The 16,559-nt window shown below is 35.7% G+C and overlaps 1 protein-coding gene across 5 annotated transcripts in view; it reads left to right on the top strand.

Annotated features, from left to right (window-relative positions):
• Positions 1 to 16,559, top strand: part of LOC582570 — a 59,662-nt gene that overhangs the window by 22,579 nt on the left and 20,524 nt on the right. For 4 of the 5 annotated variants that reach the window (XM_030994913.1, XM_011681363.2, XM_003727510.3 and 1 more), the window contains exons 3-4: positions 2,220 to 2,345; positions 16,272 to 16,375. In XM_030994913.1, the coding sequence (XP_030850773.1) occupies positions 2,220 to 2,345; positions 16,272 to 16,375 (230 nt within the window). Of the gene's footprint in view, positions 1 to 2,219; positions 2,346 to 8,513; positions 9,180 to 16,271; positions 16,376 to 16,559 lie in introns of those variants that run through there. The other variant, XM_003727511.3, reaches the window with a different exon arrangement.

Below are 16,559 nucleotides of genomic sequence, written 5' to 3'. Positions count from 1 at the left end.
ACAATAAAATGCAATAGATATGTGTTTACACACTGCTTCATTGCTCAGGAATCAGGATAGCTTTTAATCGATATAAACAATCTTTTCATCAAGTATTAAGAATTTCTTGTGCGATGTAGGTCAATGCACTGCAATGGAAAGATTTATTCTATTGGTTGTCAAATGATAAGGATGACCTGTTATTCTTGACTCCACAGATCGTGGAATTCAAATTTGTGAAAAGGTTGACCACATCTAGTTCATCTGACTAGATTGGTCACCTCTAAAATTGACCATAAGCACTGAGAAGCGAGATTTTATTTTTTGATTATCTCGTCTGTATAATTGCTTTGAAGAAAAGAAATGTTTTGAAGTGGTCATTTATTTTTTTAATCCAGAAATTACCCCAACGGAGAGGTAAGATTTGATTTGTTAATTATCTCATCTGTTTAAATGATCTGAAGAGAAGGAATTTAAAGATGATAATATTGGGTACTGTTTTGATCGAAAAGGTAATATTAAAACTTAAGCTTTTTTTAATGTTGCCTTTTCGAGGCATAACTGAGTGATAATGTTTTTAATTACCAGTATCTCATCAACTGGTGTACTTATTTGTTGAGAGGCAATATTCAAATTAGGTAAAACGGGGGCAGATTGATTTTAAAAAAAAGGGGGGGCAATATTAAGGTCCATATGGGATGGGGTGTCCTTCTAGAATCTAGACCCCAGCATAGAAGATGTTGATGTAACTCCTTCATTACTACACAATGTTGATAATCCTTGAATACTGTGTATGTTTTACAATCTCCTTGTTGATATTTCTCTCCTAGTGATCTCTGAGCCATATTTATTTTGATATCCCTGGTCATTAGAAGATAACCCTAGACCTTTGTATCTAATTTGACAAGGTTTTAGTGATAACAATACATTATAATTCAAGGTTCTACTAGAAAACAAACATTTTATGACTTAAGTATATCTACATGTATCTGATTAGGATAATATTAGCTAACTTTATTAGAGTAGCGTTATCTAAAATATTGTTCCCATTTAACTCTTGAGCAAAAGCATAACAAACGAAATAAACAGAAATGAGGGATCACATTTGTATTATGGATGCTAAATCTACATGTAATAATATAACAAATTAAAGAGATCAATTGCATTTCTAATCATTATAAATAACAACTGCAATACTGTGATCATGTAATAGGGTCCCATATACGTCCCGGATCGTCCCGGACCATCCCGGACCCCATCCGGATGAGATTGCATGAAAACAAATATAAGTTCAGATACTGCCCTAAATTAAATTAAGTTTATTGCGTTGTCATCTTTCAACAGCCATTTGAAATCTATGTTGTATGACAGGAACCTCCCGCAGTGTTTCATATATAATTCAGACAAGATTTTAAAACGGATAACCAAAAATCATATTTAGCGAAGCTATGAATTCAGAAATCTGACAACAATGGCCGGAATGTTATCAGCAAATCTGTAGTAGATCAAGGAACCATGAAAAGTGATTTTCGAGAGATAGGAGATCAAAAATAAACAAGTTATGATAAAAGAGGGATCTATCCCAGACTGAGTTTGATTTCAATCTATTTGTTTGTGATGAGCGATCCATATTGTATGCTTTATGGAGTATAGATCTGTGAAAGGGGCAAACATAGTTTAACCTTGTGTTTTGATTGTTGTCATCAAATGTTTTAGATCTTAAGGAATTTTTTTCTTATGAACTGCCCACCACACCCACTAACTGATTTGGGTCTAGTCTATATTTGATATTAAAGCAAGTAGAAACAATATAATGAAACATTTATTACGTAGAAATTTAAAACATACAAAATGCATAATGATGCATTTGACATTTGCTGCCCCTATTTCGTTTATGTTTATGTGAAATCAGCAGAAAACAAGGTGAAAAAGCTTGAAGATAATCTCACTACATTTTGAAGCATCATTTTCATGACCTCATGTTTTCTTTTCAATAGAAGACTATAAATGAATGATATACACTTTTTGTAGATATGTTATGATGAATTATAAAATATGTTTCTCTTTTCATTGTTATATTGACTGTATTAAAGCAAGAAAGGGATGATGATTTAGTTGACTATCAATACAGGTTTGATTTCTAATTGAAATTTGCACATATAGAAATTTGACATGTGACGGGCTAATCCAGAATGGACATTATTATTATATTACTCTATCTTTCCTTCCCTCTATCATAGATTGTGAAGGAGCGAGAAGAGGAGATGTGCCAGGCTGAGAATGAATCAAAGCTCCTCCAGATCCAGGAACGTTTCACCCATGATGACCTGAACCTGTTTGGGGCCAAAGAGATGACAAAAGCACAGGTAAGTCAATTTTTCTTTTCTTTCTCACTAGATATCATCTGTTCAAAGCCGGAAGGGTGTTAACTCATTTGCTGAAGTATATGAGTTAATGGCCTTCTGGGTCCGATCAGCAAATATTATCAGTCAGTCATTTCTTCCCATGCTGTTGTAATGAGGCCACACATAATTTGTTTTTCTTTGATCATGCATGTGCACCACACAACATTGATGATGTGTATCTGCGATGAAGGGAGGGGGTGAGGGCACTTTCTATTTATTTATTTTTTGTAGAGGGGACATGACAGTGTATAGGCCTATCAATCGATTTACCTTTTTCCTTCTTTTATTTATTTTTAAACTGTATCACAGAGTGTAATGTAACTGTCTTCAAACTATAAGACTGCAACTAGTCTTTGAGTTTTAGTTCCATGGTAGATCTAAACATTGCTCCTACTTTTCAAAAGAACTCTCTGTCAAACCAATGACTTTTGTAGGGCCATCGTTTGCTTTTTCAGTCAATTACATGTATTTCTGATGTGCATGAGGAGAAAAGACCATCTGGATCTCAGTAAAGATTCCATCTAAATTGTTTCCTTGTGATTTTTCTTTGTCTGAGATATCATTAAATTTCTCAGAAGCCAACCCAAAATGAGAGATAACAACATGTAGGCCTTGGGAATGCATCTTGAACTCATCATGTGTTATTCATCATCAGTGTACTTCTGCCTCGAAAGAAGATCTCTTCTTGAAAACTTCCGCAGAAAAGTTCAAAGTTTATGAACATTGTAGATGCCATCCTCCCTCCGTCTCCCTCCTTATTCGGAGATACATCCGATTGCTTCTAGATATCTCTTGTCCCGTGAACATCTCAGCGGGTCGGAGGAGGATCATCAAATATTGATTTGTCTGGTCAGTTTCACGAGGACCTCCACGACCAGCATGTGGGCACCAATTAGGCCATCTGTCTGTCTGCTTGATCTTCTGCGGTCTTGACAGATAGCGGCATTGAAGAGGGTTTTTGTAGGGAAAGCTCTTCAAGGCTAGATCAGTTCTATTATTTTTTGTTTAATGTTGTTTGCGCCGATAGCCAGAAAGGTGTTACTTGGTACACTTCTTTACACAGTCACATACCCTGTAGCTTTCAAAAGATGACATGAGATATCTCTTTCGTCTTAATATGAAAAGTTTTACCTCTGATAGTGACATACAGCTTTCCCAGGGTTTTGCACACTGTTACTTGTCCTCAACTAGAATTTCACATTTGCACCAATTTCTCAGAATTTGATCACCCGAGTAACTAGCTGGTAGTATATTCATCACTTTATTATCTTCGGTATAATTTAGCTGGTGCCACGTCAATTTTGTATTGTCAGTGGGGTACCTGTTATAGTCATATACCTTGGCTGTTACTTCATCGCTAAATTTTACAATCTACACATTTTTTTTAATTCATAGAGGGGATTTTGGCACATAATATGAACTGAAATTTACTTTGAAAAAAATGTAGTATTGTCCCCCAATATTCTGTGTGAATTTGTTAGTTTTTATTTTTTGAAATAATTCTGTTTCCAACTTGTTAGCTTTTCTTTTCCAGAGCAACCAGGTAAATGGCCTCTGTACATGTTGTTCTTGTTATATTTTGTTCCTGCTGCAAACAGTTGCCCCTCTGTTTATGGTTCCATCTCCAATTTAAAATCATTGAAATAGAGTGTTGTCCTAGAGCAGTGCATTGATGAATCTATATGATTGTGTACAATCACTACCACATAATTGTTATGAGAAGGGCATAGAATTGATACCCCTCCTACCCCCTCCCATAGTCCAACGAACCCCACCTCCATTGTCTCCTGTATTCATGATAACAAACCTTATCATGGACCCATCCCATTTGTCTTGGTACGCCCAGGGCTACCTTATTGATTCACACTCAATGGTGACGTTCACACAACTTTAAGTTCAGAACGTAGCTTTAAACATTGAAGTTAGGGCCTATGCAGATGCACGTGTGGTTTAATGAAACTTTAAGCTAACTCGAAGTTTTAATCTACAAGGGATATTTAACGATAACTACAAGCAGTCCTCACTTGAAGTTATGTGCCGTGCGGACGCAAATGACTTCAAGGTTACGCCAGCTCGGATTAAAAATGCTTAAAAACGCTTGCCCGGCTTATAGTTTCAAATTCCAAAAACTTCCCATGCAAACCCTCATCATTTTTTATGGAACGTTGTACCATAACTTGAAGGTTTCGCTAACTTAAAGTTTAAAATGATAATGTCCATGTGTGAAAACTTCCCATGCAAACCCTCATCATTTTTCATGGAACGTTGTACCATAACTTGAAGGTTTCGCTAACTTAAAGTTTAAAGTGACAATGTTCCTGTGTAAACATAGCTAATGATAGGGAGTGATGGGAGGATGGAGATGACATGAACAGATTGTTATTGCAAATGACTTGTACTCCTCTGAACCCCACGAAGGAATGCGTTAGGTTAATAGAGCATTGTGACGTTTTATTACGATAATCAACAGAGAACATATGAACACATTTTATAGATTGGAGGGATTGCAATAAATTTAATTCTTTAAAGGAATGTAATCAAATGAATCAATACCTACATGTAGTTAGCTACATTAAAATTCATTCATATATTGGTTTAGCTATCATTGGAAGAGAAAATATGAATAAGCCATCAAAGAACAAATTATGTGCACTGTAATTTGAAGGTAAAAAAGTCCATGAAGATTAATTGGAAGGGGGTTGGTTGATCGATCAGAAGTTTTTGTAACAAGACGCAAATCATTTATTACATCTTTAGCATGTATGTGCGAAGTAGGACGTTGTTCGAGTCATGTCAGGAGAATGTTAGCTAGGGCCTACTCATAAAATGGAATAAGAAATTCAAAAAGAAAAAACTGGAGAAAAAACAGGGGAATTGGATCTTATAGTTCTGCATAATGGTAAGTGTACATGTAACTTATTGAGGCTTTATAGAGAATAATGAATGAGAGAAAAGGCCAGGATTTGAATGCTCAATGTTTTCTTTCCTTTGCATTATTTACAAATGGGCTAAGTAGTGTTAGCATAAAGGATTTAGCATGGTAACAAATGGGTGAAGAACAGTAGTCCCATGTACAGCTTCCCGTGTTTGCTGTTCACTTCTCGATGCATTGTGAAATTTTGTAGATACCGGAGAGTCCTGTAATTGTTTTTCTTCCAAAGTTTTCACAATATGTCATGTAAAAGTAGGTTGAAGAAAAGAGCAATAGTGCATAAAGATTTGGATCATCCATGGGAGGCCAGTCTCTTCAAGATATATGCGATTGATCAGGATTATACGTATTGAATCTAGGTCTTCCAATCAATCGAAAACTTACAAATGTCTACCTCTTTACTACTTTAGTAAAGAGTTAAGATCAAATTGAAGAAATCACCCCTATCTACTTACTGTCCACGAGATTAGGCCCAAAATTATCTATACTGTTACTATGTAAAGAGTAATCTCAAAAAATCTATGAATCAGATGGAAAAGCATCCCTTAATTTGCCTTAAACATCTTCTATTTTCATTGAATATGACTGTTTAGTTTTATTTCATGCTCATTGACTTTTAAGCTGAACGAAATGTACACAATTCTTTAATGATTTCAGCTTTGCCAAGTCATTTATTAGCTTTTCAGGCACCATGCAATCTATAAGTCTATATTCTACTCAATGAATTACTAATGCCAAAAAAAAATAAAAAATGAAAACTTCATTAGGTATCTGAAATCATATATTGTGATTGACATTTGTCCTCGTTGTAAATACAACTCTTATCAGGTGTAAAATCTAACATGAAAAATGCCCAATATTGCGATGATTGTTTGATGTTTTACACAATAGCAGATTTTGTAGATAACGATCTCTGAGGAAATCATCCGTGAAGTGACGTAAGGCGGTAATTGTCCATGAAAAGTGGACCAAGCAGGCATAGATCATGTCCATGGATTTGACAGCTGGCATATATGCTGATTGCTTCATCATGACGTATTTCTTGAAGTTAGATCACATATTTGGAGGACTATCTGTAATTTTATTTAATCCTCATATAAAGATTAAATGTCATGCATCATAAATTTTCATAAAATAGAAATGGCGGTCTTTCATACCTAATATTATAATAATAGATGGAATTGGACTACAAGAAGAATGGAGAACCATCAGCCTTTTGAACCACCCCAGACAATTAAATAAATAGGAACACAATGATTTTCGGATGAATTACAAGTGATTGCCATTGTTAGTTCCTGCTTCTGGGCGGACTTTGCATTAGTTTTGTCCTTATTTCAGAGCTAAAATGGTAGGTCTGCAGTTTTTGAAACCTTATCGCAATCTGAAATGTTTTTATTTCTGCAGTATTTTCTCACTTTAAAATCCATGTTCTAGAATTATCCCCTGAAATCTATTTATAGACTTGCAGATGTAATTTGAGCCAGTCCCATTTCTTCATGGGCTTACATTTTTTTAAATGAAGGATTCTATTTTTTACACCTTCTTCAAGATCTGTTTCAGAGTTTTGGTTTGATATTTGATCATGAATCAATTACTTTGGTGCAGAAATCCAGACACCATGTGGAGAATTTATATCCAGCTCTCGGCTAGACACCCCAGAAATTTCAACGTGATTCAATCAGGGAGAAAACAAATCATCATCATTGGGAGAAACATGAAATTTGCTTTAGATTTCTACTTTCTAGGTGTACACTCCACAAAAATAAAGCAAAGAATTTGATTGAAAGTGGCAGTTTGTGACTCAGGTTGCACCTTTGACCTTTGACCTGGGCAGGTATCTTGGTGACAAGACTTCAAATTTGACACCCTGCCCTGTCAGCTTATCCCTAGTTATGCTCGCGCTCAAACATGGGTAAAAAGCTTTAATCTTTGTGATCTTTGGCTAACAGGTTCCGAAATTGTTTGAAAACAGAGCGTGATCGTATTCCAACTCTGATATTGATCGCAGGATTCGGAGGCATTTAACGGCATGGACATTGATGGAAACCATTCAAGATTTCTTGAAGATTTTGATTGGTAGATTCCATTTTCAAGAAGGGTTATAGTAATGAATTATGTTCGGAGTGAAGGTTCATCACTGTTTAGGAAGAATGTTTGCTGGATTATTTTGTTGTTGTCTGAATTTGCCTCATTAAGCATCCATTTCGTGGTTGATGAATGTTCTTTTGTCATTCTAGTTTCTCTTCTTATATTTGTTGTGTTTTACTCCTGAAATATACACATGAAAGCAAAACAAAACAGATTGGCATGTTAGTATGAAACATAATACTTGGATGGTCAAATCTTTGTTTTGACATCATCTGCAATGACAATACTTCAGTTGGAATTGTTATCTTGTCATTTTTGAGAGAGAGAGAGAGAGAGAGAGAGAGAGAGATGAATGATTCGTGTTTCTAATTGTGAAATGAGAGTCCATCCATGACACACTTGTAAGTCCTCTAGACATTGAAAGCTGGGTCAAGATACCTTGTGATAGATCATTGTAATCCTATACACTCCCATCGTTTTACCAGGGATCTAAACACATCCCTGGTACTCACTGGTAGAACGAGCAAGGTGATAATGGGCCTATTCACACTCAAGGAAAGAGCGGGATTTGCATCGCATTTCAATTTCATTTAAGCCCGTTATTGGCACCAGTTCACACTAGGGGTGAATGAAATCATTTTTCTTATCTCACTTGCACTACTCAAACTTGTTCTATATGTGAACAGTTCTTCTGTGGACCTTTGATGGTATGCCACTAGCAACCAGTCACCCCTCACCATCTCTCCAATCCCCCCCCCCCCCTCTCCCTCCCTCTCTCTCTCTCTTTCTATTCTCGTACTCACTCTCTCTTTTCACTTCTCACTCTCTCTTTCCCCCTCTACTCTCTCTTACTCTCTCTCTCTCTCTCTCTCTCTCTCTCTCTCTCTCTATTACCACCCCTCATCTTCCCCCTCCCCCTGCTCTCACTATTCACTATGCACACACTCTTTACAAGTTAGAATCAAACCCCGCAAGAGTCACATCCATTGCTAGTGATCACCCTCATTCAAATCAGCGACTCCAAGAGCTAATCCCTCCCCCCTGAGCAGAGCAGAGCTGAGCAGCCAGTGAAAGTGGCTTGCTTACTTTGGAGTTATTCAGCTTCCAACTCCCGAGCCCGCCTGACGTAGGAGTGTGATACTTACTGCTGGTAGATGGTATCGCTTGACCAACGGTCAGCCGGTCAGTCGTGAAGTCATTTTGTAGTTCTCTCTCTTCACAAGCGACATCGTGTGTAAATGACTTGAACAACTGACTTGAAAGTGAATGATGCATTGGTGGAACAGTTTGGAATTTCGGATATCCATCTGATTTAACAAAGTTTGTCTTGTTTGATCCTGACTGGCCAGAAGTTTGCCAAATAGCAGTTGGAGTGCGTGCGGGAAGCAGTCGATTCTCGTACCTGGATATATATGTATCTATTGTGCTTTTGAACTTGTGTGGCAACTTCTGGTCTAAATTTAAGATATTTGTGACATGTTGCACTGTGTTTCAAATGTAGATGACTAAACAGACATGTACATGAATTCTAATAGGGATGTGTAGTGTGTGCACAGGATTTACAGCATATTGACTACTACGGAAGGTTTGTGATATTAGTTTGATCATCATGTTTTGCCAATCGAACCGTCAGAAGAGATCATTAATTAAACTGATAAACGTGATGCCCCAGGTGTCCAGTTGATTATTTTCGCCTTGCCAATTTGACGGGTTGCACCATGCCATTACAGGGGGAAAGCTTAAGCAACTCACTGCCCCGCTATCTATCTACATGGGTAAGTTTCTTTGGTATTTCTGGTCCGAGTGGGTTTTATTACTACTGAATACATAGCGGAGAGCTTGTACAAGCAGATTGCACAACTGTGTATACACATCAAACCTCAAGTCCTATCATGAATACAAGTGCATGTACCTGTGATGAAGAAATAGTTATTTGATCAAAAATCTAGAAGCCCTTTGACCTACTTTCAGTTTACGGATCTTCAAATACTTGCTTTGAGGATTATTACCTCAGCACATGTCTAAAAGAGAAATCATGAATGAAATAAAAACAACAACAAAACTAGAAGTAATGCAGGCCATCACATAAAGGTATTATACGCTTTTATGACTTTTTTCTTTTTTTAATCTATGTTTATGTAGCTGGGAAGTTTTGGAACACAACAACGATTCTTCACACTCTTGGTGTAGTCAGCACTTATATTATTGAGTGATAGAGAAAGAGAGAAAAGGAGAGAGAGAGAGAGAGAGAGAGAGAGAGAAAGGAGAGAGAGAGAGAGAGAGAGAGAGGGGGTAATTGTAATTTATCATCCAAAGCAATGAAAGCATGACTTGTGTAGTTGTAGTGAATCTTTTTACTCCAATGCATGCTCCAATTGATGAATGCTGTCAGTTGTTCAAACTCCAGGCAGTCTTCCGGATTTACACAAGCACTTTTGGGGCTCTTTCATCCTTTTTTGACATTCTCGGCACTTCAAAAGTACTGATGCCGGGCATTGTAGACTGTGTTGAGAGCAAATACGGTTGAGCCATAGAAAGTTACAATTGGCACACGGATTCCCAAACCACAGTGATGTTGTTCCTATTGTTGCCTATATAGTGTTGCCCGAGGAGACTTTGTAGGCTTGAGAGAAAGTTATGCATGTGTGGAAGAAGTTGTTTATTTTCCAGATTTGAATCCTGATGTTTGGGTTTATAATAGAAATGAAAAGTGGAACTAAATTAATGTTTATGCTGCCATGCAACCTTCATAGTATTTTTTTGTTGGAGAGTTATACATTCAAATCTGATAATGATCTATCTGTGATTCAATGGTTTTTGCGACTAAAATCTTCCATTGTATCGATTTATCAATTTCACAGCATGAAATTTTCTTGAAACTTGACTGGACCCTTCATGAAATTTATCAAAAATGACATATTTTATATATACCGGTATATATATATATATATATATAATATAATATGTCAAATTGTCAATACACTGGTAGAACTTTCAATTTTACCAAGGCTGTAGTGATTTTATTTCTGAATGCTGTCATATTTTTAGCCTTTTTGTCATTGAATCTGAGTTATTGTGCTGGTACATGTTCAGTCTACTCTGCTGAATCAGTAAACATGGTTTATTTAACTAGAATCTGGATCAATTTTTTTTCTCTGGTGTCTCAAAAAGGAGATCACAAGTAAAAAAAAAAAATAAAAAAAAAAAAAAAAATTGACTATATGATTTGGATGATATTTAATTCTGATAACTTGCATTGTTATTTTTGAGGTGTCGAATGAAATTTAATTGGAACGGTTTATGTATTAAGATTTAATTACAGGCAATGGCTGAATTGCAAATTTGTTTTACTTTCTTTTTTTCTTTTTCTTTCTCTCTTCCTTGCATTTTCACTTTCTTCTCATATCCTCCCTATATCTGTCTGAGAATAATTCCACCCTCCCCCTCTATTCATCCCCTCATCATCATCTCCCTCTCTCTCTCTCTTTCTCTCTCTCTCTCATATATTCCCACCTACCCCTACAAATTGAAAGCCCATACTTCACCGTTTATTGCATATGAATGTGAAAAGAGACAAGAAATAGAGAATCCTCGTCCCTTTCTTCTCACTTGATGAGAAAACTTTTAAATCTTATCTAAATCTGTAATCTCCGCCCCACTGAGCTCTATTGAAAGAAGATGATTGAGAATGGGACTGAAAAGAAAGGAAACAAACCAAGGACAAGACGGCATTGTCCTGATAAGTTCTTCAAACAGAGCAGTGTTGACGCTTTCCTTTTGCTGGAGGAGATGGGCCATGGCACTATGAATAGAAAGCGTTATTTATATATCCCTTTTTATCAGTCACATAATGCGCATATATTCATACTCGTGTGATGTATGTGTGCGCAATCTACGTGTGGTCATTGTACTGGATCTAAAGCGTTCTAAAGAGAGAGTTATAATGATTAGACGAATAACTGACACAAACAGAATAAAATGCTCTCATCCTAAATCAGTATTATAAAACACATTTAGCAATTCAATGCAAGGTTAAAACGTTCTATTTAAATCTAGATTTCATAATAAGGCTTAGATTACTGAGCTTTTACTAGCTGCAGTGTACCAGGATTATCAAGATATTTGTGTACAATGCCAGGCCTATATTTTATTAGTTTGTTATTGTTAATAATGATAGACATATCTTTAGGTATTGTATGTGACTTTGGGGAGCAATACCCATATATTCACATCTCCATTTACACATCATTTATGGCCTCATTATTTCATGATGTAACAGGCATTGATAACCATTTTTAACTTAGGGACCAATATTGGGTTACACAACTTGTTATCATTCAACAAATGCTCCATGGTCAATATACCCTATGCTATAAATGAATTCCTAACTTCAACCCTGGATGAAACTCTACCTAATCCTAACCCTAAACCTCCCCTGAAAGCCAATCGTAAAGTCAACCCTAACTTTATATCCTTGACGAAATAAAGCCTGGAACAGTTGCCTCAGGAGCATGTGACAGTGCACTTCATGACGTTATCTTTTTTGAAGTGCAATAGATATGTAGAACCAGATTAAAGGGACCAATATCCTTATCATTCTGTAGTAGAAGCAATAATCACCCATCCCAGAGTGGAGATTAAGATAAATGGTTTGTAAGTTATCTTTGTCTTGAAGTAACAAGTTTGGTTTGTTTATCGATGAAATCCCATTAAATGTAAACAGTTATTATGCAAAGGATGTACCAAGCCCACCCATTATTTCGACCGCAAAACCATTGACCCAGTCCATTCTAAAAGCAATTATCAGCAAGATAGTTATGACAGCGCGAGTCGCAAAGAGTTTTAAAACATCAACCGTAGGCAAGTTCGAAAGCCTTGTTCATGACCTATTGAAATCTGCATACATGACAATGGTGCACATGTATTTATCAGAACATTATTTCTATGGGCGATACGATTGGTATTGAAATTGGCTTAACTTTGATTTCTTGAGAGTCTTCACAATCCTGTTTGATTTATCGGTAGAGAGATGACATAAATTTTTTATTCATTATTAAAAGCAACTAGGATGTGTCTTGTGAGGCTATGAATGATATAGGTTAATAGTAGAATAGTAAATGAAACTCTGAGATCTAGTTTTGAATTCTTCTTTGCTAAACTCTGAAATCTAGTTTTGAATTCTTCTTTGCTCTGCATGTAGTTACGACATGATACTACTCCTTATCAAGTTTTGCATGAATGATGAAGTCCTTCGTTCTTGGTATAAGCAATATCAGTGAAGATGCAGTCAGTCACCTCATGCCCTCTTCTACCTTCTTTGAAATCAGAATGGAATTCCAAGTATTACTCATTGTTTACCAGTTATGATGCACGTTATGAATGGTTACAAGACAAGATTGGAGCGCATGCATGATGATGGTATTTCTATATCAAGTGGAAAGATCATCGTGGTCATAATCAAAGACTCACAATCTACTTCATTAATCAGCTGGTAAATTATCAGCAAGGAGATTACAAATTTGTTCGCATATCGATGGACTTTGAAATTTACCATTTGATTCAAAAGTAGGAGGTGACTTGCATGTCTTGTAGTATTATTATTATGACACAATAAGTGTCTTTTACATTCAAGTGTCGCGTTCAAAGGTGTCCTCTGGTTGTCGAAGTGGATACATACTTTTTGTCTCTGATTTGATTCATTTTACTTGGATTTAAAAAAAGGGATCAAATATGGATAATGCTTTTAGCACGGATTGGGATCTCAATAGGAGAAGACATCTTCATGTGAGTTTTTGTTATATTCCATCTGTATAGAGCCAGGAGGGCGTTAACCATGGACCTAACTATTGCACTAGGTCCATGGTCAAAGTATACAAGTTAACGCCCTTCTGGATCCAAACAGACAAATTGGTCAATCTTTCTGTCCCTCAATATTCATTTTTGTCATGGTTGCTTACAACTATTTTCAGGAAATCTTTATCAAAAGCTTTGAAATATACTTATATTACAAAAGCATATTGCATAATATATGGATGCTTTAAAATATACAAAATGATTATCACTAACATTCATAAACCAGGCTTATTGTTAGTGTGAGAATCTATAGCCATTATTCATTCTAAATATTTCTCAAATAGTTTTTTTTTTTAATTAGCAAACCATTTGAGCTCACAAATTCCTAACACAATGATATCTGTATTTCTCTTGCATAATGATATGTGTACATACTACAGACCTACATGTTTGATAAATTGGGTTATTCTTGGCTATTGCCTATGACAATGACAAGCTTATTAGTATCATTTGAACAGTATATCCCTACCTGCATTTAAATATATGGGTATTACCAAAGCAAAATCATACACCATGGTCTGAAGATATTTGATCCTACTATCGAGGTACTTCATAGTGCCTTGCATGTTATCTATACCAGTCTGGCGCCAGTATTAGGCAAGGCTGAGTCCAAAAATCCCGCCAACATATATACCAATTATATCAAACCAACCAGAAGTTTAGAACATTGTAGAAAGTTCCTTGGTGAAATGGACGCGTAAAGCATGATGTAACTTTTTGAATAGGTTTTTTTTCTTCCCCCTATCTTATTTTTCTTGGTGTAGTACAATGTCATGGGACCTTTTTACAAATTGTACTAAATTCAGAGTGGTTTTGGCTTTTTACTTCAAAACATTTTGATGATTTTCAGATCTCTTTGCTTTTTTTGTAAGTTTCTTAATATTGCAAAATGTCACAAAGAGCTTTCGGATTATGTTGTACCGGTGATCAGATATTAATCTACATGTAAGAAGCTTTATATGTGTTTACTTGTTCAGACATGCTTCAAGTTCAATTCTGAAAGAAAATCAAAATCCCCGGCAGATTGTTGCTTCGCTGTCAAGAAAACATCGATTTTATTATCGCAAAAAGAAGGCTTATATTGCAAACTTGTCTTTGGACTCTGTACTTGGTTCTTTATGAGTTTGAAAAGGGTATAGATTGTCCAAAAAATCCTCTGAACACTAGCTGATTTCCAGGGATCTGATTGGTAATGTCAAATAAATACATTCCGTATCCACTTTTTAAAGAATCAATTTCCCTTCCTTTAGCAGTGATATTAGGGTTCACTTCATGGAAATTTAATCACTAGTATGTCAATCAAATAAACTAAATGACCTGAGATCCAGGGGGAGGGGATCAAAATGATACTTTTCTGAAGTTATTCTCTTCATAGCTTTCGCTTTTTGGGCTATATTGGTATACAGAGACACATCAGGGACCCGTTTCACAAAGCCTTTTTTTAATGACAAAAATCAATGACAAATCTGCCTATAACCAATCAGAAGCAAGGATTTTACTAGCTTATAACTAAAACTATCATTTACCACTGATGACAAATTTTGTGAAATGAGGCCCAGATGATGAATTTGATATTTTGAAGAGATACTCATGACTTGGTGTGCAGTTACCTCACGAGTTAGACCAATACCTGATATTCAATACTCTCGGAAGCACCAGTAAAACTCATTGGATAGCAAGACAAGTTTGAAATGATGCAAAAATCATTTTGAACCCGTTTGTCATGCATGGTGGTATTTTCACTCTCTGATATGCTGGTATATATTTTCTGGTTTAGATCCAAGCAAAATTCCCATATTTTGAAATCGCATTTCATTATTTGATAGTCATTGGAGGATATTACGACAGTATGGCAATCTCTCACATGCCTAAGTTCTTATTACAACTCTCAAATAGTGTGGTATATATCTATGAATCGAACCTGTGGCAGCATTTCTTCAGTCAAAAACTCTAGACCTTCAAACTTATCGGTTGAATCTGATTAAGAGTCTCAGCAAACCACTCAGCAGATATCGACACCTATATATTGAGAATGTTCGTGCAATTTGTAAATATATGGGTAAGCTACATATATTTTCTTGAATAATTCATAACCGTCATACTGCACTGAAGTAACACATTTATGAACACTGTTTACCTTTCTCTCTCATCTAGAGTAGCATGTACAAAGGTCTACAATCCTATATTTTTTGTGTTTTTAACCTGAAAAGGAAGATGCATACAAAGAGGCTTTGGTTTGATTAGACAAGATTTAATATAATGACCCTTTTACTATTTTCCTTTGTATGAATACGAAGTGTGAGGTTGACACAGAGGCACCAAGGTTGTTTTCCTTTATGGAGGATTTTTGTTTGATTGCACAGTATGTGGTGTGGAATGATGACAGATATTTGCATTTATGGTTCAATTGGTTCAAACTTCAAAGTGCATTAATGGAACTAAAATGCAACCACCACAATAAATATTGATTTTAAAAAAGTTGGCAAGAGCAAATATAGTGTGTCAACTTGTTCAATGTTTTTTTTTTCATTCTATATTTGAGAATAAAATGAATGTATGATATTTTTGAGGAAGAACTCTTGTTAAACAGGAATTTGATGTAAAGAGAACCAACACAAAAATAAATTTGTAGCTTGAGAGGTTATGTGGGTGGCATGTTGACTTAAAATTAAAAGAATTGTGGTATTTGATTGATCATGTACACATTACAACATAACACTTAAGGACAATTTTTATTTATTTAGGAATGAGTAGAATCTTTTTTACTTCCGTATTTGATAATGCAGAATGTTAGTTATGATTTAAAGAGAGTTAAAGGGAGGATTAAATCATACTATCTCCAGAATGATTGACTTTATAATGTATTGCCTTTGCCTTTTACTTATGTAAACTTGTATCAATGATGAATACAAAATCATATTTTCAAGAATTTAGTATAAGTTGTTATTACACTTTCCAGTATGTAAGACATCCTTCATATTTAATTATGTTTCCCTTTCATTTTTTCTTTATAGAAATTCAAAGCCCTGTCGACGAGGCGGCGGTCAGCCCCCGTGATGGTCATCAGGAGTGCGTTAGCCACCTCTGGCTCTAAACTCAAGACAATCCAGGATAAGAGGTAATTAACATGTTATTAGATTATTAATACATATAAAATCTGTGCCTCCTGTATAGAGTGCATTTTGTGAATCCATTTATATTCATCATTTGTTTATATAAATTAATGTATGTTCATCTCTCGAGCTGACTTTCTAATCCTCATCATGTCTGTCTGTTGTTCCTGTCTCTTCCCCATATGCTGC

This window comes from Strongylocentrotus purpuratus, unplaced genomic scaffold (genome assembly GCF_000002235.5).
Source record: "Strongylocentrotus purpuratus isolate Spur 01 unplaced genomic scaffold, Spur_5.0 spur5_scaffold_21, whole genome shotgun sequence".
Classification (NCBI taxonomy): Eukaryota; Metazoa; Echinodermata; class Echinoidea; order Camarodonta; family Strongylocentrotidae; genus Strongylocentrotus; species Strongylocentrotus purpuratus.
Note: the sequence above shows the minus strand (reverse complement) of the source record. Positions and strands in the feature narration are given on the sequence as shown.